The sequence below is a fragment of the Prunus persica genome, chromosome G7 (genome assembly GCF_000346465.2).
Source record: "Prunus persica cultivar Lovell chromosome G7, Prunus_persica_NCBIv2, whole genome shotgun sequence".
NCBI classification, from domain to species: Eukaryota; Viridiplantae; Streptophyta; class Magnoliopsida; order Rosales; family Rosaceae; genus Prunus; species Prunus persica.
In genome coordinates this window covers 17,953,179-17,980,233 of record NC_034015.1, presented here as the reverse complement: position 1 = coordinate 17,980,233, position 27,055 = coordinate 17,953,179, and the positions used below count along the sequence as shown (strand labels likewise).

Sequence of the window (27,055 nt, the reverse complement as noted above, 5' to 3'; positions counted from 1 at the left end):
TGGAACGACATGGTTCATACCAAGTCGACACGTTCATGCCATTTGATGTTAACAAAAAAACCAAAATACAAGCACAAAACATTAGACAATTTGATGTGTTGGGCAAAAAGAGGAAGGTGGGCAAAGGCAGAGCCAAACTCAAATCTTGCCATGCCTACAAGAAAATGCAGGTACAAGACAAGCAATGCTGTCTAACTATTTGCTTGCAGAGCAGTAAATATTATGTATAAATAAATAAATATATAAATGTATAAATATAAATATAAATATATATATATAAGGATAATCTATGAATGAAGACCTAAAACATAGATGGTTTGGATCATTGGACAAAAAATTGTATGATACCCTAAAGGGCATCCCTCAAATAAAATTATTTGAGAGATCCCTCAATAGAAGGAGACTGTATACAGAGAGCTTCCATTGAGAGATCCCTCAAATAAGTTATTTGAGGGACACCCCTTGTAGGGCCCACTCTAGATTGTATTTCACTAATTCAACCGTCTATTTTGTAGATACTCATTCAAAGATCATCTCTACAAAAAATCACTTGAATCCGATATCATTTGACAATTCAATTGAGTTATTGAAATTTTAATATTTTCTTGAAGCACCATGTTCATTGATTTTGTAGGACACAATTGGATGTTGAAATGATTTCCAATTTGTCTAATTTTTTGTAAGGATAATCTATGAATGAAGACCTAAAACATAAATGGTTTGGGTCATTGGAAAAAAAATTGTAGGGTACCCTAAAGAGCATCCCTCAATAGAAGAGAGACTATATATATATATGGTGTATCTCAAAGACGCAGAAACAATGTGAAAGAAAAGGGTTTGAGATTTGATCAAGAAACTTTTTGAAATTTTAACATGTGGTCTCCACCTATTCGTTATCTGAAAATAGTTCAAGAATGTGACCAAAACCCAAATTAGTCTTTCTGAGAATCTCAACACTTTATTTAAAATGATTGAGAGCATCTTAGGAGCACAACAGATATGAGGACAGCTAAGCTTCATGAAAGGTTCATTAGACTCAAAAAAATCTTTGGTTGGATCCGCCCCTAGCTTGTACGCTTTGGCCAGTTGATTTTGAACATATGGAGGCGCAAATATCTTATCATGGTAGGTAGGGTAGGTAAAATGTACCAATACGGACTGATAAGACGAGAGACACTAGTGTGTTCACGTCAAGAAAATCTTAAGTGTAACCGATTGTATACAAAATATGCAAGTGCCTTGTCCTGATAGTGATAACTGTATCAATGTGAACCCAGTTCCAATTGTTCATCCACTTGAAAAGTTTCAGCCATTCTAGTTGACAAGTCAAACCAAACCATGGGAGAGGCTTTCTAATCCAACTTTGGACCCAACAATTTGGGAGCAATATGTTAAGGGGGTGTGTTGAGGGGTTCAATCCAGCCGTATAATATTAAGGGGTTCATTGATCGAACTGATCGAACGGCTATTAAGGTCCCCCTCATGATACCCCTCACCTTAACCCCTCATTGCAGCCTCACTGTTGGAGATGCCCTTAAGGGGATTCGGATCAGGCTAATTGTTCATTTCCTTATAATTGAGTGGCTCCATTTGACACCCAGATGTTTTTAAACACCTAACCAAATTATGAAATTCTAGGGACACCCAACCCTATATTTTCAAAGATTCCAGACTACCATTCTTAAGAATTATGAAAGAGTAAAAATTGGGAGAGAAGTTTTTAATTAGAGATGTTCATAGACCGCTTTTGAGTGTAAATATAAACACTCCTTATACTTTTTCATTCATGTATGCTACAAAATCCATCATGCAATACATAGACAACAACTATATCAGCTAAGATGAGATTCAGAATGATTGAGCAAAAAAATCAGGCCAGTGCAAACAGGAATTTTGTTGACTAATAGCTACTAATGTATTAACAAGAAAGTTAATGTACAAGATATGCAAGTGCATGCAGCTGCATTTCAAATAATTATACTAACATTTCTCCCTCGTAACAAAAATTTAAAACAACGAGATGTCATCTGTTCATCATGTTTCTTTATCCGGGGCAGGCTTGGCGAATGAGAAATCGTCTGGATTATTGGTTTGTTCGTTGTCTTGCGGTTCAATTTTTTCAGTTTCCTGCTCCATTTGATCCACTCTTACAATCAAGTTTGTAGTTGATGTGGGTGACAAAGGATCAGTTTCAAGATCAGATGTCTCATGATCATCAAAGACAGATGAGCGGGTTGAGTGACCAGTTGTTTTGAAACGATGCAGCGTGTGTCCTCCGGAGGAGTGCACCGTCGAAAGAGTTGAGCTCCCACCACCCAGGGTTTGGGTAGGAGACTTGCCGCCATGGGTCCCACCGTGCTTCTTCTTCACAGCCATGTGCCACTTCTTAAGGGCCTTGGATGTTTGTTCATCAAAGATGGATTTCTTCATGTGTGAACCCATCTGCAACGTTCACCACAACAATTTTTCATCCAGTTATTTATATACAATTCATAGGATAATGGCATAAAGCACTCCAAGATTTATGCATGAAGAAACTCGGAATTTCAGATAATAATACCTGAGTTACAAGGGCATACAGTGGAAGTGTAATGTAGCTGCACAAACATAGAACCCCAACCCTGCAAGATACTCACCAAATTACATATGTAAGACTCCCATTAGATCCAAGCAAGAACATTAAATCAAGAGAGATAATGCTTACCCTAAAAATACTTTTGCGATTGCGAGCTTGAAATTGGCATGGAAGCAAGATTTCAACCCAAATGAATACTGCAGAAAGGTTGTCAGTCAAGATTTGAGTATTAGACATGAGATGCAATTTGAAGAGAGTGATAGAAATAGAAAAGGGGGAACAGTTCTTTACCCATATCCAGAAGAAATATATAATTTGGAATGCATTCTGCATGTACCAGAAAACTGATTAGATGGTCAATAATAGAGAGTATGAGAAATCAGAACAAACTAGATTAGAGTGTGCAAAAGAGAAGGCAATCCAATACCTGAAACAGCGCAAAATGGATAAGATGAAGAACCAACTGAGGCCGAGCAAACCAAAAATATTTATCAGAGCCTTGTACTAGAGGAATCCCTTGAACCACTGCATGCCTTTCTGTAATTTCTAGGGCCATCTTAGTCAGGATCGCTTGAAGTTTTGTTCCAACTAGTAAGATTATCTACATTTACATAAATGGTCAGAAACTTCAGTTTTCCAACTAAACTGGAGTATCTTTTCACAAAAATACGATGTCTTACAATGAGAGGGATCAAGGATGCCCAAAACAATGCCTGCCATCCTGAAAGAACATTATTATACAGTAAAGTCAATCAATTAAATTGAACTATAAAGTCAGAATAAATATAATTTAAAAGGAGTTTTCAAGGAAGAAGTAGCTTACCTTTAACATTAAGGAGCAAAAAGATCACAAATGATGCCCACAATACAGGACTGCCAACAACATGAAGAAACAATTCAGGATATTTGTACTCCAAACTAAACAAGGCAGGATTGGCTAGTGAAATCTACAGCTGGTGATGTACTTCACATGATAAATATTGATATTACCTAACTCCAACAACGACCTTGAAGTCATCCTCTAATGATCTCTTGATATATTTTTGGAAGTTAAATTTACTTCCTGCACCTAAATGGACCTGAACATATGGCATTTCCATAAATGGGATGACACATTCAATATGGAATTCTCAAATTTTTGAAATTGATGAAACTCACAGTGATGAATCCATTGCGCACTGTTAAGTAGTCAGACTTACTAACAGACCTAAAAAATTGTCGAAAGAAGCATCCCTGCAAAATATAAGTTTAAGAAGTTCAGTTTTAACATATAATACATGAGCAAGAATACAGAAACTCTGAGACTACCAAACTGTAGTTAACTACTAACAGCCTACTAGGTTTGACTATGTGATTGCAAGTTGAAAAATCCATATGCCCTATATTTTTCTCATAGCATCCTTGTATCAGTTGTGCTCATCTTATGGACATAACTAAAACTACCACAATTATGACTTTGAAGTCAGTCTTAATATAATGTCCCTTGTACCTCTACCCTACTGACATATTCTGTCACTATCAGTCAAAAGGAAAGAGCAGGAAAAACCAGAAATTTAGTTGAAGATGTCTTACAACATAAAAGAAGAATGGAATCCTAGTCCAGAAACTGGTATGTGCTCTAACAAATGATGTCTCGTGGGTAAGTCTGAATCTCGAAGGATCTGCCCAGAAAACATAATCAAGTTTAGCTTCCAACAAAGATCTTTAGCTATCAAGACATTGGAAAATTTATACGCAAGAGTGAAGGAATGTGTGCATCAAGGGATCATTTACCATTTGAGAACTCATAGTCATGGGATGAAGTCTCTGCCTCCCACTGCTTCCAGCCTCGAATCTATGGAGAGAAACATGCAGAAAACAAGGAATATATCATTAAATGCTTTTAAAAACTGTTTACATGGTAAGTCCTGTTCAAGTTCATTAGTTGCAAAAGGGAACAAAGAGAATTTATAAGTCAATTTCTTGCCAATTTCTGTACCTTTAGCCTTCCAAGCAGCATTGTGATAGCACTGTATAACACATGAAAGACTGCCAAGAAGAATATGAGGATGTGCAATTGGTGCAATCCATTAATTGATATAAGTGGCTCATACCCCTGTTAACAAGAATCAGATTAGCTATCATCCACATGACTGCTTGTTAGTTCATATGGTGATGAAAAAACTATATAGACGATCTTTGATTTAGAAAAGTGTTCACCTAAATAGAAAACAATATAACAGAAAGGTGGAGAGGGTGAAATTCTTGGAAAATCTTAAAGTTGCAGATCCATGAGAAACATGCGGGCTAACTCACTAGGACTCAGCTACATACTAATGAATTCATTTTACTAAGTGTTAAAAAGTATTATACATTGAATTCGTTAAGGGATGAACAAGTTTAGACAGATCAAATTTCAGTTTGATTATTTGTCCAAAATCCAGCCCCACCTGTCCAATCATATTGAAATTTTTCAAAGAACTCATCTATGGTGATGTTACTCTTACAATTTTAGTTTGGTTAGATGTCAGCAGAATTATTCCACTTTCTTCTTGTTCTTCTTCTTCTTCTTCTTCTTCTTCTTTTTTACTTATTTTGCAACTTAAGCTATGCAGCCTCTTACAGCACCCAATACTCCTTATAGTATATGCAGGGCCCCGGTGCCAAATGTAATGGATAACTTAGATTTTAGGCCTCATGGGCATTGAACCAACCCTTAGGGTTCAGACCAAATCAATTGTTCAATCCATACACGTCTACCGCTCACAAATTCAATATGAAAAAAGATATAAAATATATACGATATTTCACTTTCTTAATCATATTATGACCAATTCTCTACTGTCAATCAAACTGCTTGAGTCCAGTGGCGAGGAAGAGGATATACTTACAGTCTTGCATTTATAATCAGAGGCAGCCGCTAAAGATCTTCGGTCATTCCATAAGAGTCTCCGGTGACTAGTTGAGTCATCCTCCTCATCTTTTACATCTTTTACAGTACATGGCAGCATAGTATCTGCAACCTTGAGTGGAATACAGATTCTGGCAATGTAACTCTGCCCAAAAGTCAGGAGTAGTGAAATAAAGCCCAGAATCATCAACTCTGCAACAATTTTATAAAGTCAAATGCGTATCCATAACTGGATGTTTCATGCAATGATTCAAATAAATAAAAAAATAGTGTTTATAAAGCATAAAACATGATGAAAATGGTTTAATTTTTTAATCAAGTTCATCATTCTGTAAGATAGACATGATTGCGAGTAAATGTGAACTGCATCTCACCTGCTTTAACCTTCTCCAGAGCTTCAAACAGAGCTCTCTTGTGCCTATCCGTGAGGAACTGAATTGAAAGTTTGTTGAGGTCAGAATAAAGTCAAAAGAGACGACATTGTCAAATTAATAAATTGTTCTTCCACCAAGCAGAACAACACATCAACTTCTAGTTTCAAGAAATTAATTGTATGAGAACTAAACCCAAAATGAAAAGAACATGAAAATAAACAGTATCATAAATGTTAGATTATCAATCTCGTAATAAGAGCAGCCATGATAACGAACAAGATACTGGGAAGGAGATAAATGGGTAAATTTCATTAAATTTAAGAAAAATTAATGCGGACCCTCAATCCTTTCGTTTAAATCCAAGCACTTTAAACTTTCTTTTCCTCTAAAAACTTAAGAAGTCATTAATAATGAAAAATCTTCAACCAAAAAGAAAAATAGGGCGTTAATATAAACCAAGGAGTCCAAAAGAAAAAGACAGCCCATAAACATAAAATTCAGTCAATGGTGGCAAATTTTCCTGCTACAAAGAAAGCCAGAAAAAACCAAAAACAAAACCACTGGGATAGCTGACAGTCAAACTGTGGTAAAGCTTAGGAAACTTGAGCTGCGATCTAAGATTTTCAGCAAATTAATAAGGCAGCCACATGAGAAGAAGAAAGTCACCAATGGACATTAAGAAACGAACCAAAGCTGAAAAAGGTAAATTGTTCAATGGCAGTTACAGAGAAATTTACCGTTCCAACTTTGTGAAGGACCTTCTCCAAAACCAATGAGATGATGATGATAACGGCGCAGACACCAGAAACAGCCCATGTGGGTGTACGGTCAAGCTCCCTCGACTGTGAGCTACTCTCTGATGCTGCCATAGCCACACCCACCAACCCGAGCCACACGCCCAGACCCAGAGAGAAAGGCACCATCTTTTTGAATCTTGAGGTTTCGGAGAGAGAACAGGGGAGGCTGTTCTGAAACCAACAGCTGCGTTGGGCTGCAATGGATTGATTTGGTCACCTTTATACTGGGAAAAAAATAAGTGTTTTTTCTTAGTTTCCTTTTCTGGGTTTAAGAGAGAGAGAGGTTTTGCTAACAATGGGATGGTGATTTGGTGAAAATTTAAGGAGCAGTTCGATTCACACACGGTTTCTTTAATTATGTTCTTGACCAGAAATAACCCATTTCCCAAATTTATTTCCAAATGCTAAAGCAACAGTTTTGATTTGGTGAAGGCTGGAAGCAATAATAAATAGGAAGGAATCAATGGCTTTTGTCTTTTATAACTGCTAAACAAAAACATATGCGAATAAATAAATAAAGAAAGAAGGGATAAAAAAGGTTGCTCAGTGTTTTACTGGATTAAGACAGGCTCGCTTGCGTTGTGCCATCATTTAAGGGGGAAACTTTATCGCCTGGTGGACTGCCATTGTCATCCAGCTGAGCTGCGGAGGTCAAATACTTATGGCGATTTTCGCTTTAGTTTGGCTCACTTGCTCTGCTGACCAAATTGGTCTTTGCATCCACACCAGTGACACCACATCAAAACAAAAATAAAAAATAAAAAAATAGAACAGAAAAAGGACATAGAGAAGGGTTGATGATCACTGCCCATCGTAGGAGAAAAAGTTGTGGAAGCCCCTCTATTTTTTATTTTTAGTTTACACGTTAAAGAACCTACCAATACTGACCAAAAACAAAAACAAAAACCAACCAGTAAACTGATGGCCTCAGTTTTCTGCTTTATTCCTTTTCAATGAAGAGAAGAGGTACTGCATCTGCGTGCAAGTCGGGAACTTTTAGCATTTATCTTTACATTCCCTTAATAAACTACCAAAATAGAAATACATGCATGCATGATCATGCATCTGAAGTTTCTTTTTAGTCCAATTTGATGTCACAAATAACATGTAAAAGATGGGAACTCTTTAGTACTATTTTAGATTTCGACTTAAAACAAACAATAAAAAGATGATCAAATTATTTTTCATAAAACAAGTAATAAAGAAAAAAAAAAAGGTACAATATTTGGAGAAAAAATAGGTTCATTAAAAAAATGTTTTAAAAACAAAATAATAGATAGATTATCAAATTATTTTTCAACATAATTAGAATGTACACTATTATTCATAAAACTATAATAAAAAAGAATACTGGTTGTATAATTCATAAAAGACAACAACATTAATTCCTAAATTTAATATTGAATTTAAATTACTAATACTTTAATAGATTACTAGTCGTAATTCATATAAGGAAAACACCATTAATTCAAAAATAGATTACTGATACTTTAATGTGAAATATAATATTTAATTTCAAATAAGTTTCTAAATTAGTTCCTACATCCATTACAACTATTTGGAGATCTTTCCAAATTCAACGGGTGTCATTAGTTACACCCTCCATAACACATTAACTTATAAACATGGGTAGTTTTGGAATCTAAAAAATACAATAAATCAGATTTTAAGTTATATTAGGTAACTTGCTTAGTTGGATCCTAGTCATCGGGTATTATTTGAAAAAATTGGGTATTTTAAATAGAAAACTAAAGGAAAGAGTTGTAGGTGATTTAAAATGAATTTTTTGAGTCTAAGCTCAATTTACTATATAAAAAAACCTACACGAAATTAGGGTCCTAGATTGAAGTAGTAATTCTTGGGAATGTGCATATTTCTTCCATCACGTGAAGTTTTCCGTATTAAGATGACTAGTAAACACAAATAACTCAATGATGAAGTAAATTCATTTCAATTCTTAAAAGCTTTGGAAATGTTATGTTTTACTCGATCATTTTGGGAACGTGAGGGGGTGATGACACTTTAGAAGTGACCCGATCGACGCCGTTGCATGCTCTGTTTGCTATTCTATTGGCTCAGCTGGTACTTCTCCATTTAGTCTAAAATGCCCAAAAATTTCCAGTGTGTGAATTTGTAAAGGTAAGAAGGAAAACAAGAAAAGCCCATGCATCATTGCACATGGAGGTTTGTATGAAATTGACCAAATGCAGAAAGCACATAGCTTTCAATTAGCTTCTTGTCGTTTCTATCTCTATATATTTTTATACTTGCTCCAAGAAACTCATGTGCGTTATTAATGGTTTCATTTTATATTCTCGGATCCTCCATTTTATTTTTCTTATTCAGAAGTGAAGAAACGTGCATGAAAGCTAGGGCATAATATAATAATAATCATGGGCTCGAAATGGTAAATATGATATTTTCATTTCCCCTTTTTTTTTTTTTTTTCTCTTTATGTGTTGTAATGAATGATATATCGTAGATTCGTATACCAACTAGTTTTTAGTCTAATTAAAATGTTGAAAAATGCATTGGTAATTGATTAGAACAAACCGTGACAGGAAGTTGACAGGAAACCAATTCAATACTTGACCAAGTTATACCTAACACACAATCAATTATGCCCAACTTTTAATTGCTTTGTTTTTAATTGGGGTTTAGTCAACCATGTATAAAGTGCTCCAAATTTGCAAATTGATGATGACACAAAATAATCCCGCGTGGCCTGAATGCTAATTCAAGAGTCACACAAGTAATTAAGGTCCATTTATTGACTTAATTAAAAAATTTCATGTCCTAATTACATAATATTTTTATTATTATCTCTCTTCTTACGTGTGATAAGTGAAAATAAATTGATAACACGACAAATGAATGCTACGTAACAAGATAAGAAACATTGTTTTACCTAGCATATGGATGCTAGAAAAACATTAAACTGAATATTAATTTGGTTGAGGTTTCTTTTCGATAAAACCTTAAATTAATGCTAACGTGTGAGTCGGTTCATGACCATGGCTGAGCGACTTTCAGTTCTATCAATTAGGTATGGTCTGCTCATCACCCTCTCCGAGCAATATTCTCTATTAAATCATTTTAAGTTTATTTTTTTTCTTTTTTATTTATTTATAAATGAATGTGAAATCATGCCAATCAACCACCCGACACAACTTGATGCTATCCATTCACATTATTCTATAACATGGACCCACCCAGGTGCATAAGAATCCTCCCTTATTGGAAAAACAATAACAAAAAGGGTGATGCTAGGGAGACCAACTTTAGATACCAACTTGTGTACCAACTCTCTAATAGAGGTGGAGCCCACCAATACAATGGGTCTCACACTCTTTTAGAGAGTTGGTACACAAGTTGGTATCTAAAGTTGGTCTCCCTAGCATTTTCCTAACAAAAAACATATGTCAAATCTCAAATGTGGATGGAGGAGGGTGTGCGTGTTGGTCAACGATTTATATATTTTATATTATGCACATCAAATTAAGCAAAACCCTAGAATCGATCAAGGGTTCAGAGGTTTTGTAATGTGATGACATTGCTCAGAAATTGCTTGGTTGGCCCCATGTACCCCTCCATGACATGATCAATAAAAATAATTTTTCTAGGGGGTCGAAACTGGAAAGGCCACGACTGGGGAGGGTCGAAACTGAAAAGAACCAATGCCAATTGGGTCATGAACCGGGTTGGATCGTTTCTTTTTCGTCATGATTTGGATTCGACCGTTACTTTTGAATCATGATTTGGGTTGGACCATTTCTGTTGGGTCATAATTTGGATTGAACACCCAGGCACAGTCAAAATATCAAAAAGTGTGCAAAGCTTCCATGAGGAATGATCTTATCCTTGCTAGTTTTTCAAAATTTTATCTTGTTTTTTAATGCATAGAGTTGGGTAATATTCTAATTTGTGAGGCTAGTTTTTTTGTTGTTCATACAATTGATAGTACTTTAAATTAAAGTAATTTACCTGTAAGAGAATATACTCGCTATCCTATCTAACTTACCCACATTTATAAAGAGGGAGATTTCTCTCTCACACACACAATTATGATAATGTAGGGATTTGAATATGAGACTTCTGGTATGCAAGAGGCTAGATTCCGTTAGCACCTGAAATAATTTTTAGTTGATTACTTAATCTATATATATAAAGCAAAAGGCAGAGAATGGTGAAACATTCAAAATACCAGAAAATGCCCTTGGTTAATGCAAACATTAAGAATTCAAATTATTAATTAAATGAGGATAATATGGTAAATTCACACTTTTTCATATTTAAAAAAATTAAAAGAAAAAGAAAAAGCAGATAATGGATCCTATTTTTATGAAACACAACTACCCATTATCTTTTTTAATTCTAAAATAAATTTACTTATTTTTTTAAAAAAACCTCTCGCAAGCGCGGAAGCGCGTGCAAAGAGGTTAGTGTGAACTTAAGGATTTTATTACTTGGTCCTTGATTTTTTTTTTTGGGGGGTTCATAAAGAGGCTCAAGGCCTAATGAGTCTAACAACAAAAATGGATTTGGGCCAAAAAGTGAATTTGGCCCATTTGGCCACTCCAGCCCAAGTTAAGGCCTGAATGATTTGAGCCTCATCATTTTGAAATCTAAATTTTTTAATAATTTTTTTAAAAAAAATGTTGTTAATATTGTCTGATCTTGAAGGTTGGGAACAAGGCGATAGTTCGATAATATCGAAACACAAAATTTGTATTCGCTGGAATAGCAAGTCGTCAGTCTCTCTCTCTGCGTCTCTCTGTTTCTTAGTTTGTGTATTGTGAAGTTGAAGACGATGAGTGCTCTACCGAGCTCGTTCGTTTCAGTTCAAAATCCCAAAACCCACTTCTTAGCTGGTAATCATTTCATCCTCTTTGTTTTTATTTTCCTTCTCTCTTGTGTTTTATCCATTCAAAAATTGTAATTTAGTTGCTGTGATGTGTTGGTTTATGTAGTTAATCGGATCACTTCCTGAAATTGTAGATTTCTCAGCCTTTGTTGATCTAGCAAATTAGTCTACGAGCTCTTTTATGGGTTTGTTTGTTTAATGCAAGCTAAGGCTCCATCTGTGAGGGATTAGAAACTGAAATGTAAGAGATACCCATTTTCTAGTTCTCTGATTTTTGTGGGTCTATGTGAATTTGCTGATTGCCTTTTTCATTGGAAGAGTCCTATGATTCAATCCCACCTTCTGTTACTTTTCTGTCAATAAACCAATTGTCTGTACATGCTACCTTACTTCAGTTAAGCAGTTGAACATTAATTTAAAGGGTATTATTAGATTAATTTATTGGGCAGATAACGCTTGCAAGTTGTTAAGTGTGAATTAGAGGTGCATTGGTTGGAAATTTGGATGCACCAGCTGGTATTTCTGAGCTTCATGGTCCATCTTTTTCCTTTTTCTCGGGCATGTTAGTTGGGTATTTAATTCATTCTCTTTCATCTTGGATTGAACTCAATACTTTTCATGAGACTCTGTCTACCATGTCTAAACATTGCATGTTGAAGTTTTTACATTTGAATTTCACATTTCACATTTTTTATTTTTTTATTTTTTTGTTAATTATTGCCTAATGTTTGATGCTAGGTTCTTCTTCGAAGCCAATGTACCAGTGTCTTTTGAATGTTAGCCCCAGTAATCTAAATTCCACTTCATATAGAAGGCCTCTTGTTGTCCGAGCAGGGTATGCCTATTTTTATGTTTTCAATATAAGTTTCTAGCAGTTGCTTAGGAGATAGTATAACAGCTAACCATGAGTGACTGAATGTTTCAAGTTTAGTTTTTATCTTTTAAATATCTCTTAGTAGACTAGTTCTTCTATTAATATTGTTTCCCTTCAATTCTGTTTCTTTTTGCTAGTGCAGTGGGGACAGACCAAGTTCTGCGAGTATCTTTGTTGGTGGGTTTGTATTGGGGGGGATTGTTGTTGGAGCATTAGGTTGTGTATATGCGCCTCAGGTATGGTTGAAGTACTCACCTTTTGTATCTATCATAGTTTGACCTGTTACCATTGCATTAGGTCTCTGTGTGGCCTCGACGGTTATGATCTCTTTGTGTCTATGTATTTGCATTCCCTCACCTACATGTGCCTGTATGTGTGAATTAATGATTCATGATTGAATATCTCTTCATCGTCTATTGCATGGCTTTAGAATGTTACTGCAGTTCTGCAGTCTGATTCTTGTGCCTATAGGACATAGATTCTGCCCCCCTCCTCCCTTCCGAAGTTTACCGGAGGATTGGGAAAGTCATGTAGCTATCTGATAAATGTTATGTGGTGGTGTATTAATTGATTATTGGAGATGCGCCATGGACAGGGGCAGACAGATTAAGGGACAAGAGGGGTTGCTTGATCCCATCAGTGGCGGATCCAGGATTCTCGGGTCATAGGGTCACAGTGTAAAAAATGTCGAATTTTTTTAAGACTAACTGTTGAGGTATTTTTAGGACAAATGAGAAAATTTATTTCACTTTAAAAAAAATAATGTAGTCCCCTGTTTCCTCCTTTTTTTAAATGTGAAATAATATTTTTTTTTCTAATTTCTTTTTAAAAATAATTGGATAGAAAATGACTCATTTGTCCTAAAAATACCTCAACAATTAGTCTAAATTTTTTTTGACACTTCTTACTCTATGACCCGAGAATCCTGGATCCCCTACTGGCCATGGATGTGGTTTTTATGGGCTATACAACCTGAAACATGCATTTGACTGGCATATCATCTTTCCAGATAAGCAAGGCACTAGCTGGAGCCGACAGAAAAGATTTGATGAGGAAGCTACCAAAGTTTATTTATGATGAAGAGAAAGCTCTTGAGGTGAGAATTTATTTTGTTCTAGCAACGAGAAAGAAGGGAGGGGGTTAAAAATAGAACGAAAACTTTATGGTTAAGTGGAGAGGGGAATTTGACCTGTGATTGCTTAGGCCATTGGTGCAATGTGCACCAAGGTCTGGCCTTGAATTGTAATACATAAATATCTGCAGGGTGTTGATTGGTCAATCTCCTGAAGTATTTGATTTGAATCATGGTATCTGGGATGTTAATTATCATATTCGATCTGACTTATATGTTTCCACTTGGCTGTTTTGTGATGACAGAAAACCCGTAAAATACTGGCTGAGAAGATTGCACAGCTAAACTCCGCCATAGACGATGTTTCGGCTCAGCTGCATGCAGATGATACCCCAAATGGAGCTGCAGTGGCTTCAGATGAAGTTGAAGCTTCCATATAATAGAATGCTTGCAGAGTTTTGTGTTTAACTTGGTACATGTGTTTAGCAGTGGGAAAGTAATGTTTCAAATCTTCTTCCCGTGTGTTTTTCTTGTTCATAAATACGTAGAAAACAGCAGCAATTGAAAACCATCATAGTTGCTGCAACACTGTTTGCTTTAACACTATCAATTACTTCTCGCTTGGTTTCTGTGGATAGCAAGCTTCTCATTATTGTACTGCACTGGGCTATAGTTTTCAACTGGTTCAGCATGGATCTTATGAAAACTACGGCGTTTTAAGTTGTAATAAAGGATCTTCCTTCAACGACATGTCGTTTAAACTTTGACTTGGCCCTATTGCATCTGGGTTGCCAATGGGCCCGAAAGAACAAAACGCCCACCAGGTACAAAAAGAAAACAACTTGTAGCAAGTATAATCTGTAATGACTGAACACACATCTTTGGTTTTCCATTAGAGTTGTCAAATATCAAGAATATACAAGAGCGCATCTCCTCAATCCGATCCTTTCGTACACTCATTCTAGATGGGGTGAATTCTTTTGTGTGGGTTGGCTTGATTGTCTGAGCAGGGACACTTGTATTTATATGCATCTACCTAAGAGTCTTGCCCATTAAGAAACTCTTAAGAAGTCTTTATTGTATTAGGTTTATAACTTCTAATCCACAATTAAGATAGAATTCTTCTAGCTCTTATATTAGCCTTAAAACACTAACTTTAATAAAGCTGTAGGTTTAGTTGTATTTGAGCTCCTAATTGATATCAAATTTTAGAATCCTTCGATGATTATAAGACCATACTTTAATGAGATAGGCATCTATATGTTTAACACCAAGCCCATGCACAGATCCTCATAATCCACTTGAAGATGAAAACCCAATTAAGATTCTAAAGTTAAAATTACTTCTTCTTATATTTTATTATTTTATTATTTTCATTGGATATCAACTTTATGGTTTGCTTGGAAATGCCTATTTTACATAGAAAGAGAAATAATTAGGTATATCTAAAGCTTATAGCTCAAATGATTAAGAGTATTTATCATTGTACTTAAAATTCTATCTCCGGTCAAGAGAGAGAGAGAGAGAGAGAGAGAGAGAGAGAGCTTGATACCAAACCTAGGACTTTTAGCATGCAGTAATATTCCATGGACCAATGACCATAATTAAGCGAGGAAAGAAGTAGTAATTAATTAAATATATGATTATGAAAGAGATGAGACAAATAAAAGGCTGCGACGCATCGTCATATGAAGCAAGCTTGACCGTATTCAAATTGATCATACTTCTAATTCTCAAATTTAATAATAATCGTGTTTTGAACTGTTATGTATATGCTTTGGTATGGTATGCATGTAAATAATATGTCATGAGTAGTGATTAGCCCAAGACGCAACACAAAGAGGAAACAAAGATGATCACAACATATTCCCAAAAACAAAACAAAAGATCACAACTCACTACCCCACATAACGTAATCAAATCCTCCACGTTTATTTATTAAACAAATTAGAATGTAAAGCTATACTGTCATATGATGTTATTAATTTATTGTATTATAACATATGCATTTATTTATTAATATTGTTTATTCAGTTCTTGAAATATCAACTATATCTTTCACTCATTATATTGCGCTAGACTGAGGAAGAGAAAATAAGCCGGATATGAAGAAGAATAAATAAAAAAATAAAAAAATGATGCATATAAAAAATAAAAAAAGAAGAGAAAAACGGCAAAAGAGAAAAGAAGTAGAAGAGAAAATGACAGAGGAGAAGGAGGCAGGTCAAAATACGAAAAAGCAGCCAAATTTGATTAGTTTATTATTTTTTAAAACAAAAATAAGAGATCGCATGTGGGAAGGAGGGGTAGGCTAATATTTGTGGGAGTAGGGACAGCATTGTTAATTTTGCACTGGGTTGGAGCCCACTCTAACCTATATATAGATCCGTCCTTGTGTGAAAGTGTGACCGTGACACTTACAAATTTTTTTTTTAGTTTTTCATCAAAATACCCTTCTTTTTTTTTTTTCAGGTTTAATTTAGTAATTGCAGAGAGGGTCCATTAATCATGTCCAAAAACATTTACTTGACAATACTGGCGTCGGTTTGTCATCATGCAATTTTAATGTAGACAACCAACTTAGACTTGGAGGAACAATAATCTTGTATATTGTAGAAGATGAGTCAGATTGATAAATTGAGGGTTTATAAAAGGGAGATTCACTATTATACATAATATAGGGGTTTAAATTATATATAAAATGGATTTTAGGAACACACCCAAAATCCATTTACAATATAACAAAGAGACTTCGAATATCCTATAAATTACAAAACTGCCATTGATTTCTTAAAACAAGTCCAACATCAAAACCTCATAAAAATAAAAAAAATTTAAAAAAAAAACCCAAAACAATCGTTAGGGCATCAAGTAATTTAATAATCAAAATTAAATTCAATAGACCAACTGTCATTTTTTGAGTTTGTTTATAAAAATTAAATGGTGTGAGATTTACCTATATCACTAGTAATAAAAATAGGTATACAACTAATAAATATCTCTTTATAAAAAAGCTTTGAGAGTGTGGATGGTTCAAAGTTCACACTCTTTTTAGCATGTGTTTCTCCTTCATGGAAGATATATGTATTTTTCTTTTCTTATTTTTGGTGTCTTGTACAGATTTGTTGCAAATCTATATTCCAAAAACAGAGGGCAACAATAATAATGAGCGATATCGATGTGACTAAAACGGTATCATCATATGGAAATGGGTCCGTTCCGTTCCCCTGAAATTATTTGATGAAATTATTGAAGGTCCACTCAAATTGATGATATTGATACCTACCTACCTTTCTGCACATATATGTACTCCTAACTCTCAACAACACCTAATAAGAAAGAAATGTGCCCGTCTACCAAGCCCTTAATAAACTCTACATCACTTCTTGTGGTTGATTCAAATTTAAGGTGTCTCTTTGATGGGGATCAGGATCTGGATACAGATCATCAATTATATCCAACGAATAATGAAATTTAGGACTAATGTAAACTCACATATATCGTAACAAATTCATGCCACAAATAAATTATTTCATTAATCGTCAGCATAAACTCCCTACAACTATTACATTAGCCTTATTTATAGGTTTTACAATACTTAGGCACCAATGCTATTTGGTTTAAAAGTAAACTAATTAATTATAAAATCACACATAAATAATAAAATATACCCTAAAACTACATAAATAAGAAAATAACAATATATCATGAAATAACTTATTAAATGGTAAATATCTATCTTGATCCACCTTTGTGCTCCTGCATCACTCCTCCTCTCACGAATTTGAGTTCACAATTATTTCATAGGTGTGTGTGATAAGTTTTCTTTTTGTGATGAATATGTGTAAAATTGTGATTCATATGCGATAAAAAATGACTTAACTAGAAAGCCAAGTAATATTTAGAAACCCTTCAAGCGAAACACGGCAAAAAGAAAGAATCTTCTGAAGTAATGAGAATAACCTAGAAAATGACTACAAGTTTACCCCCCCCAACTCATATAGGGTCCAACATTGACAACCAAATGTTCAAAGCTTATTATCCTTTTCTTTAAATTGGGTGGATTGTCCAAATCCAATCCAACCAAATGTGGGTAAACTGGTAAAGGTCACATGGCTTGCCAACCATTCATGGTACAAATGGAACGCCCTTTAGGGTCTGTTTTGAATTTTGATCGAGACTTTATTTTTACTAAAGCTATGTAGAAATATCAATGCTTCACCTTTTTTTATACATATACAAGCTGGCCATGCCAATCATCTGCTAGTAGGCCATTGATCTGATTGCAGGCTTACACTTATAATTAACTTTAATTGAATGACATGATTTTCTCACCTAAAAAAGTAAATATATCATAATATAAGAAAACTTCCCACCCACACAACAAGTTCGTCAAAAATACTTATTTAATAATTACTGTAAGGTAACATCAAGCTCATGAATATAAAGCAACCCCACGTTTAAAATATGTAAAGCAAATCCATTACATTTCCAATGTTGACCACAAAAATGAAAATAAAAATAATTAATAAAAGGATCTCAAGACGATAACCCCCACAAGTTAAGGGAATCAATCATCAACCCCCACTAGTTAAGGAAAGGGTCAAAGTATATTTCATGAGATTGCCAATAATACCTCAAAGGCTTTACAATCAAAAAATATTAGTTCGCTTATAAGTTTAGGTGTAAATAGCTCTATTTAACTTCACATTCTAAGAACAAAAAATGTCGTTAAGAGATGCACCTAACACTATTATATTTGTCCACGTTCATAAACTACCAGCACATTAAATAGGGCAAACAAATTATTAGCCTTAGTATGCTTTATGAAGGAAACCAATAAAAAAAATGATAAACAAAGCCTTCATGATTTAAACATGCAAGTCAAAATAGTAACCAACAATAATGAAAGTCCAAAAATGCTTTTCATATTGGTTAGTTTATTAAAGTCTTAGTCACCGTTTGGTTCACGAAATAGATTTGAGGGAAAATCACTTTTTATATCATTTCTCAAGGAATAAAAAATGAAAGATTCCTTTCCCACGTTTGGTAATGTCGGGAAAGTAACGGGGAGATTTTACTTTGTTTCCTTTTCTATGTTTGTTTTGAGTAGGAATGGAAAATAAAGTTTGTATAATTTTTCAATTATACCCATATTAAATCAAATAAGAAAAGAATGTATTTAATGATACATTGCAATTCTAAATTGTTCATAATGGTCATGAAAAATGTGCATTTAATATTGGCTCATTTTTCCAAACTTTTCCATGAAGAGGGAAAACAAAACTTAAGTTGAGAGGAAGGCTTCATTTTCCCCCTTACTTTCTCATGTGTCAGGCAACCATTTCTCATGCCTACACTTACCAAACATGGGAAAGCAATTGATTTCCCATCTCCAAACCTCATTTCCCATGAACCAAAAAGGACCTTAGGTGTTATATTACATGATTATTACTTGATTGAATCCCAAAGCATAGTGTGAAAGAAAACGAAAACAATGCCGAACCGGCAAAATATACACACAATCCAAAATAACAGATCATTAAAGCCTTAGGTGTTATATGCAGATTGAAGAGATGTATTATTAGAAAACTCAAATCAATAAATCAGTAATGTATATGCGAATTTATCACCAGATGAGTCAACAAGATAATACTATGCATAAAACATGCTGCCTAAAACCCAGTTCTCAAACAAAACAAATGGAAAAACTTATCTAGCAATGCCAATCATTCTTGTGATATCTCTCTGAAAGGTTCTTTTGGGATTTCACCCTTCAGAGATAATGTCTCGATGTAGTTAGGTTGTATGGCAACCCTACTCTTCAAGATATAACAACTTGTGACTCTTGTAAGTGTACACTTACATTGCTCGTATCCTGTAAACACTTGAAACTTTCCTATGAAAAATAAAAAATGTGGATGAACAAAATAATAATCATAATAATTATAATAAAACCTTTCTCGAAATATGCTGCTCTCCCTTTTCCAGCCAACTAGTTAAGGCTTTTAATTAGTGGATTGCCTCCCAAATCAGAATCAGACCAAGGTGTTAAACTACTGCATATATACTACAAAAACTGTACGTTTTTCTGCTAAATTCAAAGCAATGACAACTAGCAAAGTAAAGAACAATTAGGCTCAATAAAACTTGCAATAATATCAAATAAACTCTTTGCCTGTTTTGCAAAATTAATAGCTATAAATGAAAAGAAAAATATATATATAGCAATTGAATACAAAATAGGCCAAAACTAAAGTTGACACAATATTAGATTTTGAATTCAAAACAATTAAACTACAAAAGAACTCTTTGCACGTTTTATTTTTCTTTCAAGAATTTGAAACCAAAAGTAAATAGTATACTACAAAAATTTGCAAAATTGCAACAATTAAATATTCAAATCAAATTTGTCTTCATAAAAATTGTGGGTTGACCAAAATGCAAGTGACTTATAGTGGCAGCATTTTATAAAGCTCAAATCGACACGCACAAATGCAATATGGTCTGGTCCCATAATCAATAGGGTTAGGCCTCTCTTTTTTTTATATTAATTTTTTTATATATATATGTGTGTAATGCGGTAAAGTTTATATATAAAGTTAAAGAAGCAAACACACACATTATAACGGTAGTACGGAAAGAAAGTAATATTAATATATAAAGGATTTAGATTGTTATAAAAAAAAAATATAGTTTTCCTCTTTTAGTATTAGCCAAACGCAAAACCCTTTATAATATAAATAATATACAAAATAAATTGAAAAGTCTTTTGAGGTAAAGTAAAACTAAATAAAAAATTAATATATAAAAGTAAAATAAATTAAGATTATGAAAGTAAGCCTGGTATGGTGAAGCACATCAATGTTGTTCTAAAGCCTTTGTAGCAGCCCTACGTGCAGGTATTGACGGTTTACAAAACTCCAAGATACGACACCGAATACACAGGCTCAAGGTACGTTATGAGCACGTTCACAATCGGATATAGGTCTCTAAGTCACAAAACCGACCAAAAATAATAATATAAGTAGAGAAAGTATAAAAGGTAGAAGATGAGAGAATTAGATTGTGGTGGTGATATTCCGATAGTGTATCAAATGTGAAGTAGGAGTGACTTTTTATAGACATCCAAGAACATGTAACCTTCACCACATTAAATCAAAAAATTAAAGCATTCAATATAGAAATAATAATTTGAAAATAAATATTTATAACTCCCACAATATATAAAATAAAACAATCAAAACAGTAAATTTTTTAAAACATTTTTCAAATTCCAACAGTATTGGAGGATAATTTACACAATAAATTCATGTAATCTATGTCCGTTTTCTTGTTACATTATAAAAGAGATAGATAAAATATTATACATAAAACCGTGACATACAAGTTTTTCTTAAATACGTAAGCACATTCGTCAAATTGAATTAAATTAGTAACCCTTACCTTAAGTATCCCTGGCACCGCGTAATGCCATATTGATGGAGATAACTCCAAACCAGTCGCTCATCATGCCTTCACCAAATAACACAAGTGGTTTAGTTATTTTATTTTGTTGATTGAGATTTGGTCAGAAAATTCTCTGTCCATTGGCGTATTGTGTGGCCAATTGAGATGACACGTAGGATTTAGGATACTATATATATATAATCATGCTGACTGTACGTACAGGAGGCAATGCATATGCATGAATCATTATGCAGTAGAATTTTGGCGTAGCCAAATTATTGGTTGGACTGACAAATTCGAATTTGTCTACATGACAGCCTGCCTAATAGAATTCCAAATCACCCACAAAAATATCCCATGTGAATCTGTGATCTGTCGATTTGTATTAATAGGATATGCTCAACCATTTGAGAGCTGCAATTGGATCCCCTATCAAGAAAAAAAGTAAAAAAGTAATATATATATATATATATATATATATATATATATATTGCAGAAGAAGTTTGGCATTGCGTTCATAAACTGGTACGACAAATACTTGCACTCTTTTTGCATCTTCAGCCCTTTTTCATGTTTCGTTTGCTAATTTTACTTGTGTATTATTGCATGTGAGGCTGTGTGCCTGCAATAATGTACTTTTTTGGTTTTATGTGGTGATGATCGGCACTTCATGTGTACTAATTATCAATTCTTTTATTTTGTCGGGACGTAAATCGTGACACGTTCAGTTAAGAATCGACTTAATCGATGGTTCAAATTCACAGTCAAATGCTTCAATAATGTAAACATCTTATGTTACTTTTATGAAGCTTTGGTTAAATATTGTGCGGTTATAAGTACAAATGAATTAAAGTCATTGGTGGGAGGGAGCAAACATCCCTGTGCATAAATAGTAAATACGAAGCATATACGCAAGAAGCTCAAGCTTGTTGTATATAACGAGCACCATCAATTCGTAGAGATTTATACTCCAAATTAAAAGGCGCATGCGAGTCTCTTGGGTCATGGCTTCTTCTTCTTCTTCTTCTTATTCTCTCTCCTCATTCAGCCCCATCAGCTTCCCACTACTTTCTCCCTCCCATTTTCTCTCAACCATGTTTGCTTTTGCTGGTGCGCAACTCTGTCACCCCAAACTCATTTCCAGGTTCATCATCTCTTAATTCTCTTCCCTTTCAATTTTCTGCTTAATTTCATGAACATGGTTCTTCAATTTTCTCCTGCTATTTCTTTGCATGCCGATCTGTCGTTTTGATATTGTTTCTCGAACCCATGAAGGTACATATAAATTGTAAATCTTCTTGATTTGATGGGTTATTAATTAGTACTTGTTCTTCTGCTTCTTCTTCTTCTTTTTAAAAAAAAAAAAAAAAATCAAAGTTCTTCTGGTTCTATATAGTTGTTTCTGGTCACTTCTCCAACATTCCTGTCTTCGTGGAAATGGTGGGTGTATCTATCAAATTCTGGGTTTCCTTTAAGTTGTTCTAAATCTAGCGGTTGTCACTTGTTAGCAAAAAATAAAAATTATTCACACACGTGTCAAATGGTTTTTAACTTAAGTATTTCTTTTCTTTTTTTAAAAAAAATATTTTATTAGCACTTTTGAATCTTTGCAGAATTTGCACACCTCTCAACCACAAAATTAAGGCAGTTCGAAATGTTTTTGGCTTTTTTCCAAAACAATTAAAAAGACTTCTCATTTTCGTTTACGGAAAATAATCAAAAGCTAGCTTTGCGTTTTAAGCAAGTGTTGACGCGTCCCTCAATAATACACCCCTTAAATCACATTCTGATTTGTCTGCTTCACTCGCTTTCAAGGAGGAGTTAGAATTTTTTTTTCAAAAATATTAAAATTTAATATCTTAATTGGAAGCATATGAGAGGTGTTTCTTTCTAAAATGACTTAAAATCATTAAAAGTGATTATATAGAGAAACACGTAGAAGGTGTTTCTTCTCAGAATTGATTCTAACCTTTCCAAACGAGCCCTTACTCGTTTTTAGTTTTTGTTTCTTCACTTCTTTCGGTTCAGATGCTTTTTTTTTTCCTTTCCCTTTCTCTTTTTTGGTGAAACCAACCCTTATAGTGGACCCCAGTTGAGACCCATATACATAATGATTATTAATGTCCATGGTCCCTTTGTGTCTCTCTGTCTCTTCGTCACTATAATGCCTAAAGATTTTTCTATATGTTTAGGAGAAGTTGCAATTTGCGAATACGGTAACACAATACAATTGCCACTTATACTTTATCATACACGTTTTGTTTTGATGATGTTTGCGCATAGACAAAGTTCTGTCAATTTTAGCATCTGATTTAGGTTTTATGCTTATCGGCTGCATCATTTGACTGGAATTGACCATTCGATCCAGCTACAAAAACTTCCTTTTGAAGAATATGAAATTTAAAAGAAATTCATGAACCTCTGAGCATTTTCATTGAAAAAATTTTGCTGGCCTTTTTTGTGAATGAATAATTTCCAGAGACTCACAAAATAAATCACCGACTATTTGAGTCATCTAAGAAGAGAAATAAATCTAACACTATTTATACCTACATTTTTCTTTCTTTCTTAGTTTAGCGACCACCATCTTGTATTGTCAAAACTACAAGTCCACAAAAAAAGGGCATTTCTCACCACAAGTGAGAGTCTTTTCAATTGGTTACTTTTTTATTTTTTATTTGGTTACTTTGTGTTGTCACCTGCTGGATTTGGCTTTTTCTGGGTCCCAAATTATTATTATATTTTATATGCTTTGACAAATTCCGATTGAATTTGAACTTTGAACCTCAAGGTTTAGCATGCCTTAGTGTTGTCAATCAGTCCAATATTATTGGCATAGAAATTAAAAGTAAACCCAAATTCTAAATCATGTTATATAGATCTACCCTGTTTTTGGTCTGTACAAATTCTTCTATTGATATTAAAATAAAACCATATTTAAATGGAAAAATAGACTATTTATAGCTGACCAACCAAGTTCCTCCTAATTGGCTTAAACCACCAATTAAAAAACCATAAACATTTTTTATCACCTGGGTTAAATACAAAGAATGATTTTTATTTTATTTTAAAAGTAAATTCCCAGAGATTCAAAAGATATGCACAACAAATTTGTACAAAAGATAAGCGCTCTGTGATGGGATTGAACCAAGTAGTGACAAATGTTACTACCTTCATGGCTATTTCCTCCCTATGGTATGGCCTCACATGTAATATGTAGGCATCAACTTTGGTGGCTTTCCTTGGAAAAAAACAACTTGAATTCCACTCTGTGATTTTTGCTTTGGATTTTGATGATGGCTAATATTCTGTTTTCTTCTCTCTGTTTGTTTTTGTTTCCCAGGATTTTTCTTTTGTTTTAGTAGTGCAGTAACGAAGTTCAAGCATCTCATATAAAAACACTGCAAAGAAAAACACATTTGGACAGTACTGGGACTAGAAAACCAGAAACTGCAATCTCTGTCTGAAGTTTCAACTACCAAGGAAAAAAAAAAGGAAAAAAATAGAGAAAGAGAGATGGGTTTCTGGACATTGTTGGAGGTGGCTTGTATGCCAACTTTCCAAGTTCTCATAATCAGTGTACTGGGAGCTTTCATGGCAACTGAGTATTGGAATCTTCTCCCTGTAGACGCCCGGCGGTCCATGAACAAGGTAGGCACATGTTGTGTTTTTTGGTACATAAGTTGGTTCCTGCATGAATCAGATGCAAATAAGTATTTATGATTAATTGGAAGTTGTTGAGTTATGATTTACAAAAAAATGCAGGTTGTGTTTGTGGTTTTCACCCCCTCACTGGTGTTTGCAAGTGTGGCCAAGACTATTACATTTGAAGACATTATTTCAATGTATGCTTCCGTATCCGTATTTGGATCTTGTTTCTTTGTGCTTTCATTTTTATTCTGTTTAATATCTTTGTTTTTATATCTTCCCATTTTCTTGGACCTTGTTTGATCGTTGATTCAGGTGGTTTATGATCGTAAACGTGGGGCTTACATTTCTATTTGGAGGGATACTTGGATGGATTTTGGTAAAGATAGTCAGACCAAAACCTTATCAGGAAGGCCTGGTAATGGCTGCATGTTCATCAGGTAAATGCTCAATTTTTTTATATAGTTTTTCATCTCTTTCTTATAGCAGCAAATTTGAAGTGTGCTCATCAAGTAATGGCAAATCTTGTTGAATAGCAAACTTGGGAAACCTTCCCCTTATACTTATCCCTGCAATCTGTGAAGAGGATGGGAACCCATTTGGCGATCATAGTGTTTGTAAAAGGGTTGGACTCTCATATGTGTCTTTTTCCATGGCGGTAATGCAATTGTTAAACCTCTACTTGTTCATGATTTAAAAATAAAAAATGAATTAATTTCAAAGCTAACAGGTAACTTGGTTATTGCAGCTTGGGGGTTTCTTCATCTGGACTTACAGTTACCAGCTGATACGAACTTCAGCGATGAAATGGAAAGCTCTTCAAGCAATTGAGGCAGCTGAGGAGGCCTCAAAGAATCCCAACAGTGATTTAGACGCTGAGGGGGAAACTCCCCTTCTCAAGGGAGAAGATGAAGAGCAGGGTTCTATAGTAGTTTCATCAAATGGTTCTAGAAACCAAGAAGCTGTGAGTACCCTCATATACCAATCTACATAAAAAGTCTGATGAAAACTAGAACTAGTCTGGCTTCAGTTTGTGTTTTATATATATATATATATATATATGCAAATATTAACTCAAGCATGTTGTTTGGACTATCTGGATTTCTCAAATGGCAGATAGTAGCCGATGAATCAGACGTACCATTCAGCCGAAAAGTAGTAGCATTTGTTAAGCAGATTTTACATGAGTTACTGGCACCACCAACGGTAGCTGCGGTGAGTTTTTCTGACATTTCTCTTACGGTATAAATGCTTCTCGAGACCTCAAGACTGACCAAGAACTGACTTGTCTTTGTTATCTGTCTATGATCAGATTGTGGGATTTTTTATTGGGTCAATTCCATTTCTTAAGAAGATAATAATTGGTGACAGCGCCCCCCTGCGGGTGATCGAAGACTCTATTACACAACTTGGGTAGGTACCTTTCTGCTTAAGGCGCATCCCTTATGGTTCAATCAAACAAATTTAAACCGAACACATTCTGTGCACTAAGCCAAGTAACAATAACTGCACTATGCAGGAATGGAACCATCCCTTGTATCACACTTATTCTTGGAGGCAACCTCATCCAAGGTAATGAACCTATGATTTTCAACATTAGAACTAGTTTTCTTCTGTTCTAGGAGGTGAGACAATCTGACAAACTAATCGAATAGGTTTACGCAAATCGACGATCAAAATTCCTATCATCATTGGAGTGATCATTGTTAGATACGTAGTAATGCCCACACTAATCTCTAAACCCTAGACTCTAAACCCTAAACCATTAAACTAGAAGTGATTTTATGACTCATCAAAACAATGGTTCAGTTTACCCTGCCACCTGCCATGAATATTGGTAAGCAGCAAGTGTTTCTAACTCCATTATGCTTCTGCAAATAGCAAGCTTCACAATCTAGGGTTGTTAACAATCTTCCTTATAATTAATGCAGGAACCATGACCCAGCTGTTTGATGTGGCTGAGGCAGAGTGCTCAGTGATCTTCCTGTGGACATACTTGGTTGCAGCCTTGGCGCTTACTATTTGGTCAACAGTCTATATGTGGCTCTTGTCTTGAACTGCCTTCAGCTGAGGATGGCAAGCATCCCTAAATGGTGCATTTTATAGTGAGAGGCTTACACTTCAGAGGGAAGAAGGATCTACATTCCTGCATTTGGGTGTTCTTTTGTCCTCCATTTTTCGATTCGATTGGTTGTTTCAACTGGAAGAACAAAATTAGTTAGAGTATGATTTGGGCGTGTATGTAGATCCCATAGTTTCGTTTACTTATTGTGTAATAGGAAAAATATATATGAAGAGAAGGGGGTGATTGTGTGTTAGATTTTTCTTAGCTCAATGTTTCTCATAGATAAAGCCTTGATTTTTGCATTATGATTCATTGTGGTGCATTGTTCTTGTTGAATTGAAATTAGTATCAATGCAAGCACCAATTTTTAGCTTGGGACATCCACTGGCAGAAAATTCGTGGAAAAACATCAAGTTTAACTATTATTTGTTGAGTCATCAATAATAA

General features: G+C 34.5%; 3 protein-coding genes across 4 annotated transcripts; 2 read left to right on the top strand and 1 right to left on the bottom strand.

Annotated features, from left to right (window-relative positions):
• LOC18769744 (MLO-like protein 8) lies at positions 1,740-7,113 on the bottom strand. Its single transcript, XM_007204249.2, has 15 exons — positions 6,577-7,113; positions 5,840-5,897; positions 5,446-5,657; positions 4,554-4,670; positions 4,349-4,409; positions 4,148-4,236; positions 3,734-3,808; positions 3,566-3,654; positions 3,399-3,448; positions 3,256-3,296; positions 3,003-3,176; positions 2,867-2,902; positions 2,705-2,772; positions 2,561-2,621; positions 1,740-2,442 (listed from the first exon to the last, which is right to left on the bottom strand). The coding sequence occupies exons 1-15, from the start codon at positions 6,760-6,762 to the stop codon at positions 2,035-2,037; spliced, it is 1,725 nt and encodes a 574-aa protein (XP_007204311.1). The 5' UTR covers positions 6,763-7,113; the 3' UTR covers positions 1,740-2,034.
• Positions 11,290-14,194, top strand: LOC18769415. Of its 2 annotated transcripts, XM_020567984.1 has the most exons (6): positions 11,290-11,507; positions 11,607-11,741; positions 12,239-12,335; positions 12,517-12,610; positions 13,384-13,470; positions 13,752-14,194. In XM_020567984.1, the coding sequence occupies exons 3-6, from the start codon at positions 12,256-12,258 to the stop codon at positions 13,884-13,886; spliced, it is 396 nt and encodes a 131-aa protein (XP_020423573.1). In that variant the 5' UTR covers positions 11,290-11,507; positions 11,607-11,741; positions 12,239-12,255; the 3' UTR covers positions 13,887-14,194. The 2 variants fall into 2 exon arrangements, with proteins under 2 accessions (XP_020423573.1, XP_007202702.1); XM_007202640.2 differs by lacking the exon at positions 11,607-11,741 and having other exon boundaries at positions 11,291-11,507.
• LOC18770266 (protein PIN-LIKES 7) lies at positions 21,747-26,910 on the top strand. The gene is given in 12 exon segments (XM_007202280.2): positions 21,747-22,039; positions 24,239-24,546; positions 24,661-24,740; positions 24,859-24,983; positions 25,080-25,201; positions 25,292-25,507; positions 25,660-25,758; positions 25,856-25,956; positions 26,063-26,115; positions 26,199-26,311; positions 26,314-26,380; positions 26,475-26,910. Coding segments are annotated over 11 exon segments (1,236 nt in total). The 5' UTR covers positions 21,747-22,039; positions 24,239-24,411; the 3' UTR covers positions 26,600-26,910.

Coding starts and splice junctions, on each gene's coding strand:
- LOC18769415 (XM_007202640.2), top strand. CDS start 11,447: ATGAGTGCTCTACCGAGCTCGTTCGTTTCAGTTCAAAATCCCAAAACC. Junction 11,508..12,238: donor CAAAACCCACTTCTTAGCTG/GTAATCATTTCA, acceptor GTTTGATGCTAG/GTTCTTCTTCGAAGCCAATG. Junction 12,611..13,383: donor GTTGTGTATATGCGCCTCAG/GTATGGTTGAAG, acceptor TCATCTTTCCAG/ATAAGCAAGGCACTAGCTGG.
- LOC18769744 (XM_007204249.2), bottom strand. CDS start 6,762: ATGGTGCCTTTCTCTCTGGGTCTGGGCGTGTGGCTCGGGTTGGTGGGT. Junction 2,622..2,704: donor ATCGCAAAAGTATTTTTAGG/GTAAGCATTATC, acceptor AGTATCTTGCAG/GGTTGGGGTTCTATGTTTGT. Junction 2,443..2,560: donor TGTATGCCCTTGTAACTCAG/GTATTATTATCT, acceptor TGAACGTTGCAG/ATGGGTTCACACATGAAGAA.